The following is a 22,447-nucleotide window of genomic DNA, read 5'->3' as shown; positions in this document are numbered from 1 at the left end:
CCCCCCCATATATTATAGCAGGTGATTCTTCTATTTTCTTTGCTTTTGCAAAAACATTAATATTCCACAGTCACGAAGTTTTGCTTATAATCACATAGGCACTTTCCTCCGATGAGAATGAATTGTATGAATCTTCTTCACTCTGAACTTGTCTCCACAGAGTTTTCCTGTTTTCCTTCCTATTTTCTTCTTTCCTGAGAGAATGGGAATTCTTGATGGTCCTCTAATCCTATTTTCCTCCTCTTTTTACGTTTTCTGCCAAGTATAGGATCCACTTTTTTTCAGATCAGCTGAAATCATCCATGGCTCGTGACAGGAATTGATCAACCATCTTATCATCCAAGCCTGAGTCACTGGCTGAACTGAAAGTCAATGGCCCAAAATCACCCAGTCATGGCTAAAGCAGGCCTGGAACCCACAGTCTCCTGATTTCTAGCTTGGTGCCTTAATCACTAGACTAAACTGGTTCTCTTGTCCATTAATCCTATGATCTTTATAAATAAGAGACAATGCATATTGTAGGAATCCTAATTTTCCTTATTGGCAAAATATTAGGAGAGCGAACTGGGTTGTTTTAGCTAATGCTGACTTCCCCCTTTCTCCTCCCATTTTCTGAAATTTTCATCTTGGCAGGATTACAAAAGAATAAACCAAAACAAAATAAACATTGCAAATAGTAATCAGGTAGAAAGCCTTAACTTTGCAATTCTGTTAACGCTGAATTACTGTATGACTTCGTCTGATGACTACAAATTGATCTAATATAATAATGCTTTGCTAGTGTATTTGAGAGGCTCACCTTATCGTATATTAACCTTCCGTATTTGTAAGAAACATGATTAAAATCGATATTAATCACTGTACTGCTACTATCTAGATAAATATTTAAAGGGGGAAAATGAAGACAACACCTTTGCCCACCTAGCATCAGCAGGTAAAAAGGTCTGGAAAATGCCAGGCCCATGCTGCAGCTGATGCAATGTTTCTTTATTTCACTGGCATGAAATCAGGACCTGATCTGTGAAAGTGAAAAAATTGGGCAAAAAGGCTGCAAACTGATCATCTCCCTTCCCTGTCTCTCAAAACAGCCTCATCTGGAGGCACCCAGTCCAGAAACTATTGCGGAATGTGATGGTAATTAGACCAATCTTTGTCAATCTTGGCAACTTTAAGATACATGGATTTCAATCCCCAGAATTCCCCATGGCTGCTGGGGAATTCTGGGTATTGAAGTCCATACATCTTAAAGTTGCTAAGGTTGAGAAACATTGGCCTAGAAAAATAAAATGCAGTTTCTGCATCACTATTCAAAGATACTTTGCTTTAGGTCCCTCAAACTGAGTATAAACAGCAGTCATGCCAGAACTTTAGATGCTGTTTCCTTTACTGAAAATGTCCATATATTGCTCAGTATTATGTTGCCACTGGGCATCTTAAATTGTGTCAAAAAACTACTACACTGCTCATCATTTTTCTATTTCTGCCCTTCCAGAAGGTGCATATGTGAACTTTTCTAATGCCAGATTTTAGCTGCATCTTACTGAGATATTTCTCATTTCTGACACAAAGTTGGAAGCAGAAGTGTGTAAAATGTTTTGAATTTATAATGTTCTGTTTTGAATTCAAAACAGCCATTTAAGTTTAAACAGTTGTTTTATGTTAGAAACTGCTCTGAGTGACTGAGCTCTATTTAAGGCATAAAACACAGAATGGCTAGGACAACCAGTTCCAAATTTGAAACTTTTCAGATTCAAAATATTTTCCATTCCTCTAAGCTTGAAGCCCTTGGATATGCCTTTTATATTCTTTATTTCACAGATAAAGATCTAAATCTACAATTTACTTATTTATTAGTTTTGTTTATTCATTAAATTTATATGCCCCTCAGTAGTGGGATTCAAATCCCGGTGCTAATAGTTTGCTATTGGGAGCGTGCAGATGTGCTCGTTCACTTTGAAAGCACATGGAGCTTCTGCACATGCGCAGAAGATTCTGCGCATGCGCAGAGTGTTTTTGATGACGTCTGGGTGGGTGGGCAGAGCCTCCTGCCGCTGCCGGTTCGCCCAAACCAGTAGCAATCCACCCCTGATATCCCTGGATCATTCTGATTCCTGGTCCCTTAAAACAAAATAAAACATAATAAAAACTTCTAGTATAAGAAAAAACAAAAATAAGTATAAAAAATCTCTATGACAAGAAAAGGAGAAACATATATTATTTTAATTAGAACCTTCAGAATATCAGTGCCTAAAATATCTAAAAATTCCAAAGCAAAGTTAATAGTAAGAATAAAAGGAATAAAAAGTGAAATAAAGAAAAATGATGATGGTTACATTGGAAGAGTTCGGTATTTGCTGGCTTCCAAAAAACATTGCTTGAGGGAACCAAACTGAGTTCTAGAGGAAGAATATTTCAAAGTAGAGGCATCATGAATGAACAGTAATGCTTTCTAGTCTCCATCCCTTATCTCACAGAATTTCTACTTTTTAGCTTATTTTCTTGTTGGACATAGAAGGACCAGGGTTAAAACAAGGAAAATGTGAAGATAGGAAATACTATGCTCACTAATATAGCTCTGTTTTCCCTTAATTTTCTAATACATAATACAGGTAGCCCTTGACTTACAATAACAAAATTCATTGCATTTGTTAAGTTAGTAATATGGCTGTTAAGTGATTCTGGCTTCTCCATTGACTTTGCTTGTCAGAAAGTTGCAAAAGGGGATATGACACTACAACCAGCATAAATATGAGACAGTTACCTACTGTGTGAATATTTTCAAGTGACCATGGGGATGCTTCAACTGTTGTGTGAAAAATGGTCATAATTCACTTTTTTCAGTGACATCGTAACTTTGAATAGTCACTAAATAAACTGTTGTACGTCAAGGACTAGCTGTATTTGATTTTTTAGAGAGGTTTTTCTCTTAGCTATGGCCAAACAGAAGGAAAACAATGGCTACAGTGTTTGAGTATACTCTTTCCCAAAGTCATGTATGCCTTTTGGACAAATATGAAAGGTAAACCAGATTATGACTAGACTATGTTTTTACCCATGCTTCAAAATGGAGTTAATAACAATTGCAAAGAATATTAAATCTTAATAGAATCTTAAACAGCATAGCATCCATAAAACTTTATTTCTGCAAAGTGGTGATCTCACACTGTTCCATACTGCAACGATAAAAGAATAAACTAAATCTTTCAGGAGCTGCAAGAGATTCTAAAGATCCATGTTAGCGTGGTTAACTTTGGATGCAGGAAACACTAGCATAAGGACTAAATATTTTATGGATTAAATTAATCTGGCCAATGTACCCAACCAAAGCCCAGTTTTAACACAAACATATTCTATGCAATCTTTAAATCTAATCTAATCTAATCTAATCTAATCTAATCTAATCTAATCTAATCTAATCTAATCTAAATGGCAACTATGGCTTCATGCAATGTATGCTTGAACTAGACAATTTCTATTCTGTCATGACAATATTGCAACTGAATATATATATAGCAGAAAAAGCAATCCAGAGAAATAAAATAATTGCTATAGATCAACATTCTTCCCAGCATTCTGATTAGGAAATCTCTAATTATCATTCTTTTTTACATTTTACCCTAGAATTGATACATTACTGATAATGCCATTTTCTCCATGCAATTAATCATTCTTTTTTCCCAACGCCCCAACTCATTTTCACTAATAATACTTGCTAAACCAAGTAAAAACCAACACACTATTTTTACTTGACATATTACATTATGTTTAGCACTTTTTACCATAGTATTTGAAACATGGTGTTACTATAGTGTCATTAATATTCCATACCTAGAACTGATGTCCTTCCCTGAACAGCACTCTCATTAGACAGATCTTTTGAGTTCGAAGTGAATGGTGATTGTCTAAAAGTATCTTCAGAAAAAAATGGGCTGAGGAAAAATGATTTTTAAAGCAGAAATATATGTTAATTACTAAATAAATCCTATTAATGCACAACTGAATCACATGGTGCATCTGATTAGAAATTTATGGTTTAGAGCTACCCAAGATTGAAAACATGTTTTGGATAAACTTTTGCAACAATTATTGTAAAATCAATATGGAATTCATATTATCAAACTATGTCCCAATCCTAAATGCTGTCTAAATTTTTTTGAAAAAGATTCAAAATAAGCCAACCCACTGTTAAAAGAATTTAATTTTACTGCCCAAATCTCAAGATATTCTCAATATAACTCTGGAGTATTGTTTTCAATGCAGATGTTCAGAAAAGCAGTATTAGTAGGTTACACACTCTTGAGCCTCCGTTATGTTTGTGTAGTAGAGGAATTTCAGGACATATAGCAGTTTATATGAGGTTTTATAGAGCACTACACTGCAAAGACATACTATATATACCAGAAGCAGGTTCCAGCCAAGTTAATTCAGTTGGTCTGGATAAAGTAAAAGTTAGTATGAAGACTGACACCTACTCTCTTAATATTTTTTTTGTATGAAGCACGTTTATTTCTAATATAACCTTTAATAAGCAACTAATTTTTTTGGGAAAAATGTATTTGTAATTAAGGAATCTTTTGAACCTAAGTGTTCTTGTCACAGTTATTTCTCTCCTATTTACCTGAGCCAACATATTCTGTGTTTAAGGAAGCAGTCTGCTGTTTAAGGAAGCTGTTTAGGCAGTGATAGTACTATTAGCATTCCCAGTTTCTTATAGCTTGTTTGAATTTTATAACATACAATAATGCTATTCCTTCTTGCTCCCTAGTAGTACCTGAATGGCTTGTTTAAATAATAAGCACCTGTCTTAATTTACTAGCTAATTTCCATATATACAATAAAAGGTGTTTAAGGTCAATCCAAGAAGTCAAATTGAGCTCTTGCCAGATTATTGGATGATATATTCAAAAGAAGGAATACAATTTGGAAAAAGATTACAATGACATTTGAATATAGCTTAGGAATAGTTGAGCATGATCTCAAAGACTGCACATGATTTTCAATATATTTTTTTCTCATGATTGCAATCCATCTAAATGCTTTTTTTGAAAATCCAAAAGGCCCGACTATAATTTTACGAATGGCAAACACTTTATTTTTTTGAAATGGGATCTTAGCTAAGTTAATAGGCCAAGTCCAGAAAAATAATCTTGCAGCGTCATTTATTTAGCAGCTGAAAGACAACTTCGGCCACTTTCCTTTCTGCCTTCCAAAAATTCTTCTTGGCTGCACCATCATTACTGTCCCTCTGTACAGAGGTTGAATTTGCTTACTTTTAGATTATAATGACTAATTTCAATAGTAGTCTTTTCAGTGTCACCTGAGAGCAATTTCTTAACTTGTTGGATTAAACAAGGTGAGAAATATGATATCATACTCAGGTTTTGGTGGGGTTTTTTTTGCCAAACTGAACAAGTGAGATTTTAGGAAGAAATTTGAGAAATCATGCCAAGTTAAAACAAAAGTCCCCAACAGCCACATATCTATTTTTTCTTAATTAATTGCAAGCATAAGAGAAACTATTTTTATTTTATCTCCAATAGTGATCTAAAAAGAAAGTTTTCCTGCCCCTCAGCAACTCGGTACAATAGGAGGCTTATAAAAAAAAGTTCCCACTGATAAAAATAAAAAACTTTTTTAAGACTAGTAGGATGGGGCAGGGTGTTTTTTTTTCTTTCAGATCCAAGCTGGAGAATACAGGTATTAAACTGCCCTTCTTACACCCACACAGGCATAAACAGTTCTGAGAATAAGCCACATGACATTAGTGCTTAAGTAAGAAAAAGTAAAGCAATGTGTTGGTCAGCAGTTTGCCTTAAGATGATGAAGTTTCACATCTATGGTGACTGACAACAGTGAGCATAGAAAATAATGCTTTGGTGCATGGTATAAATAAAATCTTATAATTTATATGCATATCAAGAACTTATTTCATTCGCTGGCTTCATGATTTGACTTTAATTTTTAATTACATCTCAAACAGAGTTACACAGTATTAGTCAATAACATTAATAGGACTTTCTATAATCCAGCCATAGTTAATTCACGGAGTTTCAGTAGGAAATCAAAGGGATTTAACTGTACTCAATTCTTGCTAGATTGTGAACCATGCATAGAGATGTGAAGGTTTGGTTTAAAAAGGAAGAAATTTTAGAAAACCTAAGGCATTTTGTTTTGTTTATTTCAGTTAAAAAAAAAGAACAGAAAAAATATGAACAATATTTTTATTGAAATATTAACAAAACAAATAACCTTTAAAAATGCAAATAAAAAGATAAAATGATATAAAGTATCAGAGTTAATGAGATTATCTCAAATTCAGAAAATGAGATTAGTTAAACATTAACAGCTTTGATCCTCCCTCTTTATTTCCCATTAATAGTATTTTTTGAAAAAAAGCACCATATTGCTTATTTTCTTTGATGTATTTTGTTGTTGACAGCTTCTTCTTTTTCATATTATTTTTTGTGTAATTGCTTCTACTAGATTGGCAAAAATGAAGAGACATTACTTTCCTTAAGGTTTATACTCTATTTGTATCAAATAAAAATATATAAAAATAGATCAAATCAATACATTTGTAATTGTATCTGGAAAAGCTGTATTTTCATTTTTTATTCATTATGTATATTTTTATAAGGAATTCAAATTTATCTATCTATCTAATTTGATATATATGAAAATTTATTTTAAAACCCCTTTATTTTATGCCTATAAAATATGAAATAATATATTTGCTGAGCACCTCAGCCAAATATCTATAAAACTGATGTTATACTGAACTTTACCAGGCCTACTTTTCTCTACCATGGGTTGTACTTACCTAGTTGTAATAGTGATGGTATTATCTTTAGAGTGATTGTGCTCTTTGCTCACTTTTTCTGTGGAAAAATAAATTATTATTTTAAGCAAAATAAAATACTCATGAAAGTATTACTTTTTTAATAAGAAAAATAATATTTATATAGATTTATAACCTATCCAAATATTTTCTGCAGCTTCTCATTGAAATGATAACTCTATTTACCATGAGTCATACTGAGGAGTTCCACATTTCCTTTTTTTAGAGTAATTGGGGCCTATATGACAGTTTCTGTGTTCTCTCTTTTATATGCAAGAAGAATAAGGTAAAGCAAATAAATTGGAAAAAGATATGCTGAGAATGTAAACGTATATTGTATAGTGCTATGGAAACAATGAACTCTAGAGGTAATCTAAAACTTAGATAAACCTTCTAAATTGCCATTCACGCAATGTAGAAAAAGTAGAAAAGGAAGCAGATGATATGGATACTTTTTTCTATTGCTAGATAATTATTTAAATACTTGCTTAGAAAATTATTATGGGTAAGTTGTCTCCTATATTTTCTTTTACTAAAATATTGGAAAAATATAGAATATGCAGCAGTAGCTTCTGCTATACTACTAACAAAGTTGAACAGTCAGGTGGCAACACCTGGCTATTTTTGGCTGATTTTTAAAATAGGAATCAATAATGAAAAAAGGCTATTTTTCTAATTGAATTGTAACCACAATAATAACCATGTTTATTTATTATGGTCTTTAATAGGACTTCAAGTGCTATTCTATACATACCATGCTTCCCCCAAAATAAGACACATTGTGACTATTTTTAAATACCTATAAGACTGCAGGTCTTAGTATACCGATAGATAATTAAAAAATCAACACACAGCAAATTCAGACAAGACAAATCTGGAAAAGTATATTGTTAATCTCTAGATATAATACTTACCTGACAATTGAAAAAGTAATTCTGAAGCCATTTTCACAGATATATCTTGACTAAAGAGGTTTCTCTCTGGAACTACACGGCTTTCAGGGATCTTTTGTACCTGTTCAGCTATCTCTTGCCTAAGTAAAGTGCTGTAACTGACATTTTGGCTAGGTGAAACAGAGGCATGGGAGTCATGAATCTCAACTTCCATTGGCTCTTCTTTAATCTTTATTGTCTTGGATTCCTTGCAACTTTCCGCTGCAGATATATAGTTTAAAAATAAAATGAAAAAAAATGCAGAAAATCAATCAATGCCCAAGTTTAAAAAGGATACAAATTAGCAAGAATTCAAAAAATAAATATTATAGCAAATTTTATGAATAGAGAAATAACCAAACTGAAATTATAAAACTACTGTACCCAAATATTGATTTCTAAAATAAATAGAGATTATATTTCAGAAAGGTCTGAACCATAAATATTTACCCTAGAAAGCCATGAATTTTGGGGAAAACATCACAGAAAGTTTTTCAAAGCAGGAATAATTTCAGAGATCCTGAAAGAAAAAATTACTATGTATATTGACTACTTAAAGGGCCCCCTCCCAAAAAACCCAGATAATTAGAAAATAAACTACTGTATTTTTCGGAGTATAAGATGCACCATTTTCCGCAAAAAAAGAGGGTGAAAACCTGGGTGCGTCTTATACTCCGAATGTAGCCCCGCCCAGCTTCTCAAATGGAGGCTTCAGAGGCTGAAAAAAGCATCAGAAACGGAGCTTCAGAAAAAAAAGCCCCAAACGGAGCTTCAGAAAAAAAGTGTTGTGACCCAGACCCAAATAGGTAGCAACAAACTCAGTCCTTGATAAAAGAAACTTTATTCGAACAGCTGGGAATTACTTCATTTTCAGCGTCATTCAACTCAAAGTAAAACAAATGCCTCCCAAACACAAATTCTTCAGTTATCACAAACCTTAGTCCAATTAGGCAAACTGCCAAAGGCCCTTCCTGATAAATGTCCAGAAGTCAGAAAAATCAAGATAGTCATGAAGCAGCTACAACATTGTTTTCCGGCAAGCTGAAACACCGGTACTGGTCTGTTTTAAGCCTTATGGGAAGGGCCAATCATCTCTTGGCCCTACTCCTGAGTTGTCCTCTCTGCTTGAGTTGCTCTTGCCTTTTGGCAGCTCTTCTCATGTGTGCATCAAGAACAGGCTCCTCCTGTTCCTCTGCCTCACTACTATCAGTCTCTAGAGGCTCTGGAGTCCGCATGGAGTCCTAATGGCCCTGGCCTCACCCTGGCCTCACCTCCATAGGCTGCTGATGGACCACAACAAAAAGCCCCAAACGGAGCTTAGAAAAAAAGCCCCAAGCTTTTTTTCTGAAGCTCTATTTCAGAGGCAGAAAAAAGTATTTTCTGAAACATAGAGTTTCAGAGGCAGAAAAAAAAGCAAAAAAAAAAAAAAACTCTGAAAAATATGGTAAGTTAGATTCCAATGGAAAATTATTTGCCAATTTTGGTGCTTTGCATTGCAGCATGTAACGCCTTTGGCGCTGAGTCATGCTGGCCACATGACCACATCTTCGGACAGCGCTGGCTCTTCGGCTTTGAAACGGAGATGAGCACCGACCCCTAGTCGGCAACGACTAGCACGTATGTGCGAGGGGAACCTTTACCTTTACCTTTATGTAAGTTTAATTTGCTTCAACAACTGAAATCTTTCACTTTCTCTTTTTTCTTCCTTTCTCTCTTTGTAATAAGATGCCTTATTTATTAGTGGGAATCATCTTGTTTGTCACATGGTAATTAAATGAAAATTTAATCTTTTTTCAACATTTCTTCTCTTGAATTTCATATATTTGTTTGATAATAGAAATAAATTTTATAAACAAGTGATTTTATAATTATAAAGTTATACTTTATATTTATTTTGGCTCCCATTAGATTTTTCTGCACTCATTTCTACTATAATTCCATTAGAATTTTAAAGATTTTGATTTAAGAAAAGGTTTGTCATTCTTTAAAAGTAACCCCCTCCCATAAAAAAACAGTTTTCCCACTTCTTGAACTGTTGTCTGTTGCAGAAAAATGCTTCAGTTATGAGTACAGATTAAAGGACCACTTTATTTATTTATTTTATTTGTCAACAAATACAAGAAAACAAGTAACAGAGTAGACACAAACATGGACACATGAAAAAAATTTGGCACACAAAAAAAAGATATAAATTGGCAAAACATAGCCATAAACACATAGTATGATTACATATAATTGGGAACAGTAGGACAGGGACAGTAGGCACCCTGATGTGCTTATACACACCCCCTTAGGGACCTCTTAAGACACATGAAAGGTCCACGGTAGACAGTTTACGGTAAAAGGTATGGGGATTAGAGAGGCTAACAACAGGATCAGGTAGATTGTTCCAGACATTTACTGCAAAAGTCATATTTCCTACAATTAAGATTAGAGCAAATTACATTGAGTTTAAATTTATTGATGGCCCTTGTATTATTATGGTTGAAATTAAAGTATTCATTTACAGGTAGAACACTTTCTTTTGAAGTATTAGCTCTTTCTCCATTCAAAGAGATCTCAAAGGCTGCACTTCAAGCAAACTTTACCACACTACTTGTGATTTCCTTTCCCTATCACAGACACAAAAATAAATTTCCTTTAAGAATTAAGAACTGGATTATTTTGTTCAAGATGGTTCAGTAAACAGTCAATTAAAAACAATAATGAAAGAGCTTAGACAATGACAATAAAAAAATATGTGAAATACTTTATATGGAGAGAGAGAGAGAGAAAAAAGCACTAACAGAACTACAGATTTTCGAATAAGAAGCTTATGCGAGGCCATTTATTATTGAAAACTACCTCATTTTTATTCATGGTTTTTGTTATATTCTGGGTGAAGAATGGAGGCAAGGTCTGAGTGATTTCTAATAGTTCTTTATTCAATACTGCCTGCGAGGCAAACACACTCCCTGGCTGACACAGCTCCTTTTATATGAAACTGATCAGCCAAACAACCAATTAGGAGAAGAGTATTTTCCTGCTCCTCATCCATGTCCATGAATGAGAACTTCAACTGAAATGCATCCATCCGTTCAATCAACTGTCGATCAACCAACCAACTTCCAACTACCCGTACAAAACCTCCAACCATCCAATGATCAACCACTCATTGCTCAACCAACCTTCCTCCTTTCTCTGCTAAACAAATAATTCCCTCAACACTGTCAGACTATTTACTGAATCTGCACTACTATTAATCGTTTCATAGTTCCCATCACCAATCTCTTTCCACTTATGACTGTATGACTATAACTTGTTGCTGGCAATCCTTATGATTTATATTGATATATTGACCATCAATTGTGTTGTAAATGTTGTACCTTGATGAACGTATCTTTTCTTTTATGTACACTGAGAGCATATGCACCAAGACAAATTCCTTGTGTGTCCAATCACACTTGGCCAATAAAATTCTATTCTATTCTATTCTACCTCTTGCCCATATCCTCTCATCTTCCTGGGTGACCTAAATCTACCTTTTATTAACTGGATAACAAATGAATGTACAACTGAACCAATCCATACTACACTATACAACGCTGTTACAAACCTAGGTCTTGAACAACTAGTAACTAACAATACAAGACTCAACAAGCGCCTTGACCTCATCTTTTGCAATAACACAAACTCAATTTATGGACTACAAATAAAAGAACCCTTTTCCAAAAGCGACCACTGCATGATAGACTTTTGTCTCAATATACGCCCTCACATAAATCGTCATAATAATAGTACTCCTAACTACAATTTCAAAAAAGCCAACTATGACCTTATAAACAACAATCTCTCATCTCGACTGGCAAAATCTGTTCTCAACCTGTATCACTGCCGAAGACTATAGAGTTTTCCTACTTGAAATCAATAGAATCATTAAACTCTATGTACCACAAATCATCACCAAAATAAAAAAAAGCAAATTACCCATATCAATAAAAAAGCTTCAATCAAAAAAAAAAGATCCCTCTGGAGAAGAAACAAAAAGGGGTATGTAGCTAATTTCAAAAACCAATACAGAAATATTTGCAACCAAATAAAAACTGAATGCACCAATTACCACACCAAGCAAGAAGACCTTCTGCGCACAAATTCCAATCGTGCTTTTTATAATTTTGTGAACAATAAACTTAAAGAATCAAGATCCATCCTACCACTAAAAGAATCTAACAGCGAAGAATGTAATGATGAAACAGTTAAAGCAAACCTCTTTAACACATTCTTTGTTAACAGTGATGGCTCATATCTGACATTCCCCAATCGTACCAACAATGAGTACGACGACTTAACACATATAGACTTCATAGAAGATAATGTTGAAAAAGCTCTTCACAAACTGAAACCATCTATTGGGCCTGATGGACTATGTGCATACTTCTTAAAAAAACTTTCCACTAATATAGCAGAAGCCACTAATATAATCTAATATAACCCACTAATATAATCCACTAATATAGCAGAATTATATAGCATAATCTTTGATAAAGCTTTCACGACTAGTTCCCTTCCCAAACTTTGGTCTCTAGCCACAGTCATCCCTATCTTCAAAAAAGGAGATCCCAGCCTAGTTGAAATTACAGACCAATCTCTCTATGCTGTGTCACCTGCAAAGTAATGGAATCTATCATCAACCAATCCATTACCCTCCACCTAGAAACAAACAACCTACTCTCTAATAAACAATTTGGTTTCAGGAAAAAATTATCATGTAACTTACAACTTCTCCACTGCAAAAACATATGGAATACTAATCTTGATCAAGGCAAAGCAACAGATGCAATCTACATAGATTTCTGCAAAGCTTTTGACTCAGTAGTACATGATAAACTTCTCCTAAAACTAAAATCCTACAGCATTTCAGGACCTCTTCACAATTGGATAACTGCTTTCCTTTCAAACAGACAACAAGTGGTCAAAATTGGCAATGCTCTATCAAATCCTGTTCCTGTCAAGAGTGGCGTTCCTCAAGGCAGCGTTTTTGGACCAACGCTCTTCATACTATACATAAATGATCTCTGTGACCATATCTCAAGTTATTGTGTTCTCTTTGCTGACGATGTCAAACTATTTAACACCACCAACAATACTACTACCCTTCAAAAAGACCTTGACTTTGTATCCGATTGGTCTAAAACTTGGCAACTCCAAATCTCAACCAGCAAATGCTCAGTCTTACATATTGGAAAAAAGAACATAAACACTAAGTACAAGCTTGATGGACATTACCTTACAGATGACCCCCACCCTGTTAAAGACCTCGGAGTTTTCACATCAAATAATCTAAGTGCCAAAGCCCACTGCAACTACATAGCAAAAAAGGCTCTAAGAGTTGTAAACCTAATTTTGCATAGCTTCTATTCCAAAAACTCTACACTACTAACCAGAGCATACAAAACATTTGCTAGACCTATTCTTGAATACAGCTCACCTGTCTGGAACCCATACCACATTTCGGACATCAACACATTTGAACATGTCCAGAAATATTTTACAAGAAGAGTTCTCCGCTCCTCTGAAAACAACAAAATACCTTATACCACCAGACTTGAAATCCTGGGTCTAGAAAACTTAGAACTCCGCCGACTCCGACAAGACCTGTGTTTAACTCATAGAATCATCTATTGCAATGTCCTTCCTGTTGAAGACTACTTCAGCTTCAATCGCAATAATACAAGAGCAAACAATAGATTTAAACTTAATGTTAACCGCTTCAATCTTGATTGCAGAAAATATGACTTCTGCAACAGAGTTATTAACACTTGGAACACACTACCTGACTCTGTGGTCTCTTCTCAAAATCCCAAAAGCTTTAACCAAAAACTGTCTACTATTGACCTCACCCCATTCCTAAGAGGACTATAAGGGGCGTGCATAAAAGTACAAAAGTGCCTACCATTCCTGTCCTATTGTTTCCTTTCATTATATCAAATTAATATAGCTATTGCATACTTTTGCTCATATATATGCTTATATAATATATAGTTATTTTATGTTGATGCTTGTGTATATTGTTGTGACAAAATAAAAACAACAACTATACACTATATACAATACATAACAGTTTTGTATTGGTAAGTCCTTCAAGGAAAGAGTGGTAATCTTATAGGAGTAATATGTGATGCAAAGGTATTATTATTTATGTTTGTAATGACTATTTTGCAGCAGTATTGTGACTGAAAATATCTCAATTGCTTTAGGCACTACAGAAACAGGATGTCATTGAAAGAAATGTATAGTATAGGTTCATCACCCACAATTAACTGTGCTAAGTCTTTTTAGAACTTTGAATCTTCTTCTGATAATGACTTATTCTTTGTATATAAGCCTATAAATGGTACTAATTTTAGTTGTCAGGACTGGTTCTGAAGATAAATAGCTTTATAGATGGCTTGGTGTTTTATAGGCTTTATTGTTCCAAAGAAAAAATCTAATGTGGATCTGTCAAATACAAAATGAAATTCAACAATAGTCTGATGAGGATTGTTCAAAGGTATTTTGGCATAAGATTCTATCCTGACTAACACTGGAATTTCATTACCTATATTTAATTATATACAGAACTAAGTATAAGCAATATAGCACAAGTGGTAAATATGAGGAAAAATACACCTTATAAAATATGGATGGAAAACAATTAGGTCTGATTTTTTTGCCCATTATTGGCAAATTATAAAATACAAATAATGGTTGTGAGGAGGGGAAAGAATGCTACCACCAACAGCACTCCTGTTCTAATACTCTTAGATTAACACTCCTAGAATGGGTACAAATACACTTTACAGCTTTTTGTTATTAGCATGTTTGGAGGAAGTGTTTACACCTTGTCCCGAAAAGTCTAATGATGCCCATTTCAGACATTAATTCTTTCTAAGTACTACCAAATTCCCACAAAATGTGGAAATTATGGATCTACATATTTCAGTGATATTATGATGTTTTTGGCCCTCTAGTTCCTGAAGACTACATAACAATATGCATTTGCTTCCCCATTCACCACATACATATAAACATGGAAAAGAGAAAGAGGGGAGGGGAGGGAGGCGGGGGGGGGGGGGAAGAGAGAGAGAAATACGTTATTTAGACCAGGGGTCTCCAACCTTGGTCCCTTTAAGACTTGTGGACTTCAACTCCCAGAGTCCACAAGTCTTAAAGGGACCAAGGTTGGAGACCCCCGATTTAGACCACGCGTATCTAAGTCGTGGCGTCACATTGCTGTCATGTGATGTTTCTCCCCTTTGTGGAGTGTGCCTGCGGGCCTCCAGTTTGACACCCGATTTAGAGAGATCCGATTTTTTAAGCATTTAAAGTATTCATCATATATTATTAACCCAAAGGTAATTATCAAAATACTGAATATCAACTAAATATATAAATTTAGAATTAAACTGTAATGATTAATTACAATATTTTATAGTGGAAATGTACTGAAAATTCAGTATCATTTGACCATCACTTATATCTACAAATTATAAGTCAGTTTATCATGACATGTTATTTGTTAACTATGTACCAAATATTTGAACAATCAATGAAATTAATTATTAAGTCAACATCACAGACATGGAAATTATCTCTGCTATAAGCAATCTAATGCCGATTCACACATGCACTTGACATTTACAGATCATAATCTAGAGACATGCATTCATAAATTGGGTCTAATGCTAAGGTCAAAAGAGATGGTTAATATTGTTCAAATGGATTCTTAATAAAGATTTACAAATTATAGCAAGGCTTTAAACATGGAGGATATTGAAGTTAATATTCAATGATGAGAAAACAACTTGCATACTTGCTCAAAAATTTCTGGCCTCCAATTAAAATTGTAGCTATTTTTTTGATGTTTTGTTTATATTCTAAGTCAATTGTTCTTTATACTTAATGTAATAGTTTTGGCACCAGTTTTTTTATGCTCACAGAAGATACTGAAACCTATGATATCTCAGACACAAATTGTTGCCAGGATATGATTGCCTCCACTCCCAGCTGGGAATTGTTGAAGTTGCACAACAATAGCAAATACTGGGCATTTACCTTTAGAAAGTGTAAATGTTAGCAGCATAGTTTAGATAAGGGGAACTTGCTGTCATAACATTTTGGAAAGGATGGGAAGGGAATCATTATTTCAGCTTTGAGAATCCGGTACTTTATTATGTCAAAAGGAGCTGACAGATGAAATAGCACCTTCATTTGTTTCACTTTTGCAGTGGGCCATGAAGTTGTCCATCCATGTTGCGATACCTTACAGTGCTGTGACCTGTTTTCAAGGCTGACTGGAAGAGGTCAAATGCTAACAGATCAGTTCACATTCCTTCTTTTGCTTTAGAACAGGTGATAGGCTGTGAGACAGCAAATTAATCTCAGTGGTTTCAAGCTGGAGAAATGGACCCTTTTTTATCACCAGTAACTCAAGAGAGCAACCTCTTCACTTCCCCAGAGTAGAACAGACTGACAGAAAAGAAATCGATAGCAGGGAGTATGCAAGTGATTGATTACAACAAAAACTATAACAGAGATGAAATTTAGACCTGCTAAAAACAATAGTTTTGCTTTGAACCAAATAGGACTAATCAAATTAATTAGGTGGCATATATACGAGGTACTTTAAAGGCCTAGGGTTAGAGGCTGCATTTGAGCACACCACACTTTCTCCTATGTTGAGGTCACATTTTTCCTCTATTTTTTTTCTTCACAGAAATTAATCAAGTTTTCTGAAATAATATTCAAAGATAATAATATTGAAGAACTAAATTCTCCCTTGATATTAAGGATTAAGAATAACGTCCAGTGAAACTGAAAATCAGTTACATCTTAATTTACATAACATATATAGTATGTATACCATTTTTATTGTTATTTGGCAAGTCTATTGCTTGGTGATGAACAAAATTCAGATTTTGTTCACTATACCTTAAATCTGATAAAAAGGAGACTACAGCATTGGGATTTTAGAATAATTCTTGGCATGATATAATTTTTTTAATTTTGCTGTCTTTTATTCTGGCATTCGTGTTAAAAATACTGTGCTATTGTTTTTATATCACTTTTTCACATGGTGAGATTCTCCTTCTCAGCAGTATTGAGAGTGAAAGGTAAACCTCCCAAATGTTCATTAAGAATGAACCTGGCTCCTTGGAGGTACACGCTGAGTATCTCTATCTATGAAAATATCAGATAACAGAAAGAACAAATGTGTGCTTCAGATGTCTGACCTCTAGAGTTCCGGCACTGGACTCCAAATTTAGGTGTAAGAGTCAAGATGACCTTTGCTGCTCAGCTTTTCTTTCAAAACATTCTTTCTATTTCTGTTTCTGCTGCATGCACAGCTTAATCCTTGGCTAAGCTAACACTTCTGGCAGGCACACATAGATATGACCAGAGTAGAAGAAAATCTGCAACTGCATGTTTATTTTTTTGTGGCTGACTCAGACACTTATACCTTGAACCATTTCTATCTATTTCAACTTGGCATCTCATAAATGAGAGTGAAATGCTAGAATTTTAAATGGTGTAATAGATTGGGGTTCTGGCATATAGAAATTTCATGAGTGAAGCATGCTGTCATGCAATCCACCTGAACATGTTCAAATCAGACATAATTTCTTCTATTTTTATTTTACCAATTTGTGTAAGATCTGATGCTGATTAATTGGGAATTAGTGGCTCCAGGTAGGAAGGAATTTTATATGTATGTGTTTCAGATTTCATGTTCACCAACCGAACTATGAAGTATTGCTTCACTTAGAAAGGATGAGAAAGATATCTGAAAAATAGATATAAACGCCCTGAAATCTATTCTTGTCAGAGAGCAATCAATTGTTTTGTTTAAGGCTTTATTCTCATCTGTATTAAAGTTTCTAATCCACCCCAATCATGTCTTTGCCAAACCAAAACATGCTGAATAGAGGACGATATCAGATCAGGGAAGTGAAGTCTGTGATGCATCTGGCCTGTGGGCCGCGAGTTTGATACCCCTGCCTTATACCATAAAATTTGATGTTGACTCCATTATGACATAATCAAATAATGCAAAACACTTGTTAACTTAGCAAGTTGTATCTAGTAGGAGAAAAGGAAATAGAAAGTAGGCAGTATCATGTCTTTTGTGGATATAGTTGTGGTGTGGCCTGGGAAACTGAAAAGCCTCAGTTATCACTTATTTCCCTCAGCTGAGGCACTTAGAATGCAGGTAGCTGCTACCTCAATGTGAAAGAGATGAGAGGATTCCCTCCAGACTTTTTGTGAGTGAATCAAACTATTTTTAATTAACATTCCTGCGCTCTTTCTATAGCATCTAACATTCTATCTATTCTACGTTTACATTTCAAATTCCCCATTTGAATATACTCATTAATTTGGTAAATTTTCAATATTCTCAAACTCTGATTAGTATAAAGCAGCTTTCTCCAACAGGGTCTATTCCAGATGTATTGGGATTAAAACTCCAAAGCGCTTGTAATCCCATCAAATAAAGACTGTACTAGCTCAGGAAGTCTTAAGGTACAACAATGCATGCAGAGAACACATTAAGTAGATATATATCAGGTTGTCTGTCTTCTGATTCTAATTTGTGAGGCAAAGGTAGCTCTAGTACACTATGCTATCATCAAAGCCATTTAGCAGCTGCAGGCAAAGTTTTGATGGTTGTGTGCCACAGTATTTTTAGGATGTACATGGTCTTCAAAGGATGGAGGAATATACAAAGTGGGCTATGTAGTGCAATATCAAGACTATGTAATATTTTAGAATATTGTAAAGTGATACATTTGTAAGAACCTATGTCTTATTAAATGTGAGCTGAATAGCATGACAATTAAGTGGACATATGCTGGCTTAAAAATCATATTCAAGGAATGCTCGTGGATAGCTTTTTTATCCAACTGAAATGAGGTGACCAGAGAAATGCCATAATATTAGGCCTTGAGGCCTATTCTTTTCAATACTTTTATTAATAACAGGACATGATTGAGGAGGGAAAGGCAATGCTTATCAAATTTTTAGATGGCCCAAAATGGATTGCTACTACCTTAGAAGGAAGAAATAACATTCAAAATAAACTTCGTAAATTATAGAAATAAACCAAAAATAATAGAATTAAAAACAAATTATGCATTTGCACAAATTCTGCATATAAGACAAATGCAAAATTATGCATTTAGAAAACAGAAGGCAAGTGAAAATATAAGAGGACCACTTTTTAGCTTCTCAGCAATACTTGTGGAAAAAAATTAGAATAGTCAATTACAAATGTGAGTCAGCAGTGTGAAATAACTGTAAAAAGTAAAAAAAGTAAAAAAAGTTTGATGCTACAACTAATTGCAGTGGAGATATGCTTTCATTCACTCAAGGTGATATGCAATGAATTACTTAGTATGTCTGTTTATTAATTACTGAAGATTTAATTTGAATTCCTGCATTTAGCAAATGCTCAACTACCAATATGGACCCTTCCAACTCTATTGAATAGATAATTCTATACCTGTACTACCTCTTAGCAGAAATTCTCAGGATGACTTCATAAAACATTTAATTTTAAAAGGTGATCTTTCAGAATATTTACAGCACTTTTAATTTCAAAATTACCAGAATATAGTGATTGAATTTTAAACTATTGGAAATTATTTTAGTGTTTGAAATATTACTGTGTAAATGTTCTTTTTACATCATGACCTTGAGCTTCATTCAGGTAGTTTCTTCATCTATTATAGCTTGGGCTTGAGTATAAATAATTACACTGTTTCTGTGCCCTTGTGCACCAAAATAAAACCTTATGATTTCCTTCTCTTCTTTCTCTCCCCTCCCCCCAGGTTTGATTCTCATTTTGGAACCATTTCTGCTTTGTTCCAAACTTCCTGAACTGATTTCCTCTGCAGTCAGACAAAAGGGTACACATTCATGCTGCTGTTTTGAAAGGGAGGTTAAAAAAGTTCAGGATCATCCTGTATTTAAGAACAAAAATAGATTGTAATATGAAATTACTTTGGTCTACATAGAGCCAATAATGGGCAACGGCAACAGTTTATATTTTCAGACTTATCCAACCCCAATTTTCTGCCGGAGATAAAGATGGTGTCATGGATGCCTTCGAAGTGGGCTCAGATGACAAGGAAAAGCCTGCTTCAAAAACTTGGGAGGAGGGTGTGGCAGAGTGACTGGAAGAAGCAGGGGACTCTGAACCAAAAGGGGATGGGCAAGAAGACTAGAAGAGACCAACAACATTAGAAGGCCAGAGGAGTGATTGGACAAGTGGCTGGCTGACAATGGGAAGGAAGAAATGCAGCTGTAGCTAGGCTTGGAAGGCCAGCCAGAAACAGAAGGCAGAGAAGGGGCACAGTTGCAACCGATGAGCGGGACTGTCTCCTCTGCCAGATCCTGGGGTACACAGGGCTGAAAGAAGAGGCGCACTGGAGGTCGGTGAGGCTACTTGCGAGGTGGCAGCCTCATCTCTCCTAATGAGTTGCACCAGCCAGCAGATATTTATCCCAGCAGTGCAAAGTGAGACTAGGAACAATTCTTCCATTCAGATTGTACATTTATTCAGCCACCATGTACCTTGCCTTGGAACTTTGCCCTGATTCTGTTTCTGGACATTGGACTTTGCCTTGTGGATCTTGGAATTGGATTTTGGCTTGAGGTCTTTCTGTTTTGGACCATCGACTTGTCTTTGCTTGACTTGCTGGACAGATAGATGTAACAGGGGTGACCAAAGTCCCTCAAATAAGCCAGTCTCATGCCTTGTAAGGCTTTAAAATCAAAACCAGCATCTTGAATTAGACTCATAAACCAACTGGTGACCAAGACAGCTCATGGAGCAGAGGTATAACTTGTGTTCTTCTAGAAACATATATAACTACCCATACTGCTGCATTCTGCACCTGTTGAAGCTTCTAGATACTTTGCAATGGCAGCCCCATGTACAGAGCATTACATTACTGGAAAGAATGACCGAATCAGAGGGAGGAAGGGAGGAATGAATGAATGAATGAATTATGATGCTCCTGGCCAGCTTCTCAAAAGGAAACTCAATAGGGAAGTTGGCAAGAAGTTGAAAATCACTCTCACTTCCACTGCTCTTTTGGCCGCTCATGATCATTCTGTTTAGGTAAGGAAATATCTCTGAAAAAATTACCGAATAGGTCATAGGCTGTCTAATCTGTCATAATATCTTCTAAAAACAGTGGGTAACAGGAGGGGAAGAGTAGAAATTATTCATGTGATCACGACCAGGCAACCATCAGATACCTAGAAGAGCAGGTACTGGGTAATAGAGTGAAAATATCCCCATTTCACAGCCAATTGATACACGTGGTCAGTGACCAGATTACAAACTGATACGATATATGTGTAACCTTTTTATTAATTAATACTTTACATTTGGTTAATCCTTGTTTGGATTTATTTTATACATTTTATTTATATTGTATTATATTTATATACATTATTTTTTATTAATCCCTGTTTGGAGCACCAACATTTCCAGTGAGAAAGCAGATTAGGATACAGAGTTTTTTAAACTATTACATTTCCATAGCATTGCAAAACTGCAAGAAACATGAATCTGAGCAAAAAAAAAAAGACAATATATTTGCAGTGACTATTCTATGACCTCCTCCTATAATATGGGATTTCCACAAAGTACCGGTAGTTTATTCATACCAGTAATTTGAAAATGGAAATTGGAACCCATGCATATTAGATTTCTTCCCTCACTTTCTAGTGATAAAACTGGGTTATAGTAGGATTTCTAGAATAATAGTTAATATTTAATTCCATGGCAACTGCCATTGTCTAGTGGTATGAGTTTGAACCAGGGGTGAAATGCTCCCAGTTCGGACCGGATCGCGCGATCCAGTAGTGATGGGAGCAGATAGTTCAAAGAACTGGTAGCAAAAATCCCTGCCCGCCCCTACTGCCCATGCCTCGCTGTTCTTCTTCTCTGCCCCTGAAGCACTCTGTGCTGATATAGCTGCAAACGGCCTTAAATGACTGCTGCAGCACTTCAAAGGGCCGCACTACAGCTGATCAGTGCTGTAGGCAGCTAGTAGACCGATGACTCTATTTTTAAAGAAGGTAGACCGGTACCTGACAAAAAAGGCACTTGGTAGACCGGTGCCTTTCAGTAAAACGCAATTGGTAGACCGGGGCCTCTATTTTTAAAGAAAGTAGACTGGTGCCTCTCAATAAAAGGCAATTGGTAGACCGGGGCCTCTATTTTTAAAGAAGGTAGACCGGTGCCTCCCAAGTTTTGTATACTTTATTATTTTTATTATTTATTATTATTGACCATGCCCAGTCACCTGACCACCAAGCCACACCCATCAATTAAGCCACGCCCACAGAACCGGTAGGGAAAATTTTTAGATTTCATCCCTGGTTTGAACTGTCATGTAATTGGAAAGTAGCCTCCCAATTTGTACCATCATTTTAGTATAGGACAGTGACAGTGAACCTTTTTTCCCTTGGGTGCCAGAAGTATGAACGCGTGCCCGTGAAAGCACACACACGTGCCGGCACCCATAATGCAATGCGCACCCACTGCACATGCGCACACGCCCCTGCTCACGCACCCCTGTGCATGCGCCCCAGCCCCCTACGCATGCACACCCCCGCACCCCGTTTTGAGCCTGGAAACCTTTGC

The 22,447-nt window shown here is 35.5% G+C and overlaps 1 protein-coding gene across 4 annotated transcripts in view; it reads right to left on the bottom strand.

The window, feature by feature from the left end:
- Positions 1-22,447, bottom strand: part of ZNF827 (zinc finger protein 827) — a 147,602-nt gene that overhangs the window by 31,542 nt on the left and 93,613 nt on the right. For all 4 annotated transcript variants that reach the window (XM_058192656.1, XM_058192653.1, XM_058192655.1 and 1 more), the window contains exons 6-8: positions 7,753-7,992; positions 6,821-6,878; positions 3,829-3,929 (exon numbers count right to left, since the gene is read on the bottom strand). In XM_058192656.1, coding sequence (XP_058048639.1) covers positions 3,829-3,929; positions 6,821-6,878; positions 7,753-7,992 — 399 coding nt within the window. The remainder of the gene's footprint in view (positions 1-3,828; positions 3,930-6,820; positions 6,879-7,752; positions 7,993-22,447) is intronic.

Source organism: Ahaetulla prasina, chromosome 8 (assembly GCF_028640845.1).
Source record: "Ahaetulla prasina isolate Xishuangbanna chromosome 8, ASM2864084v1, whole genome shotgun sequence".
Lineage (NCBI taxonomy): Eukaryota > Metazoa > Chordata > Lepidosauria > Squamata > Colubridae > Ahaetulla > Ahaetulla prasina.
The sequence above is the reverse complement of the archived record's forward strand: the minus strand, read 5'-3'. Positions and strand labels throughout refer to the sequence as shown.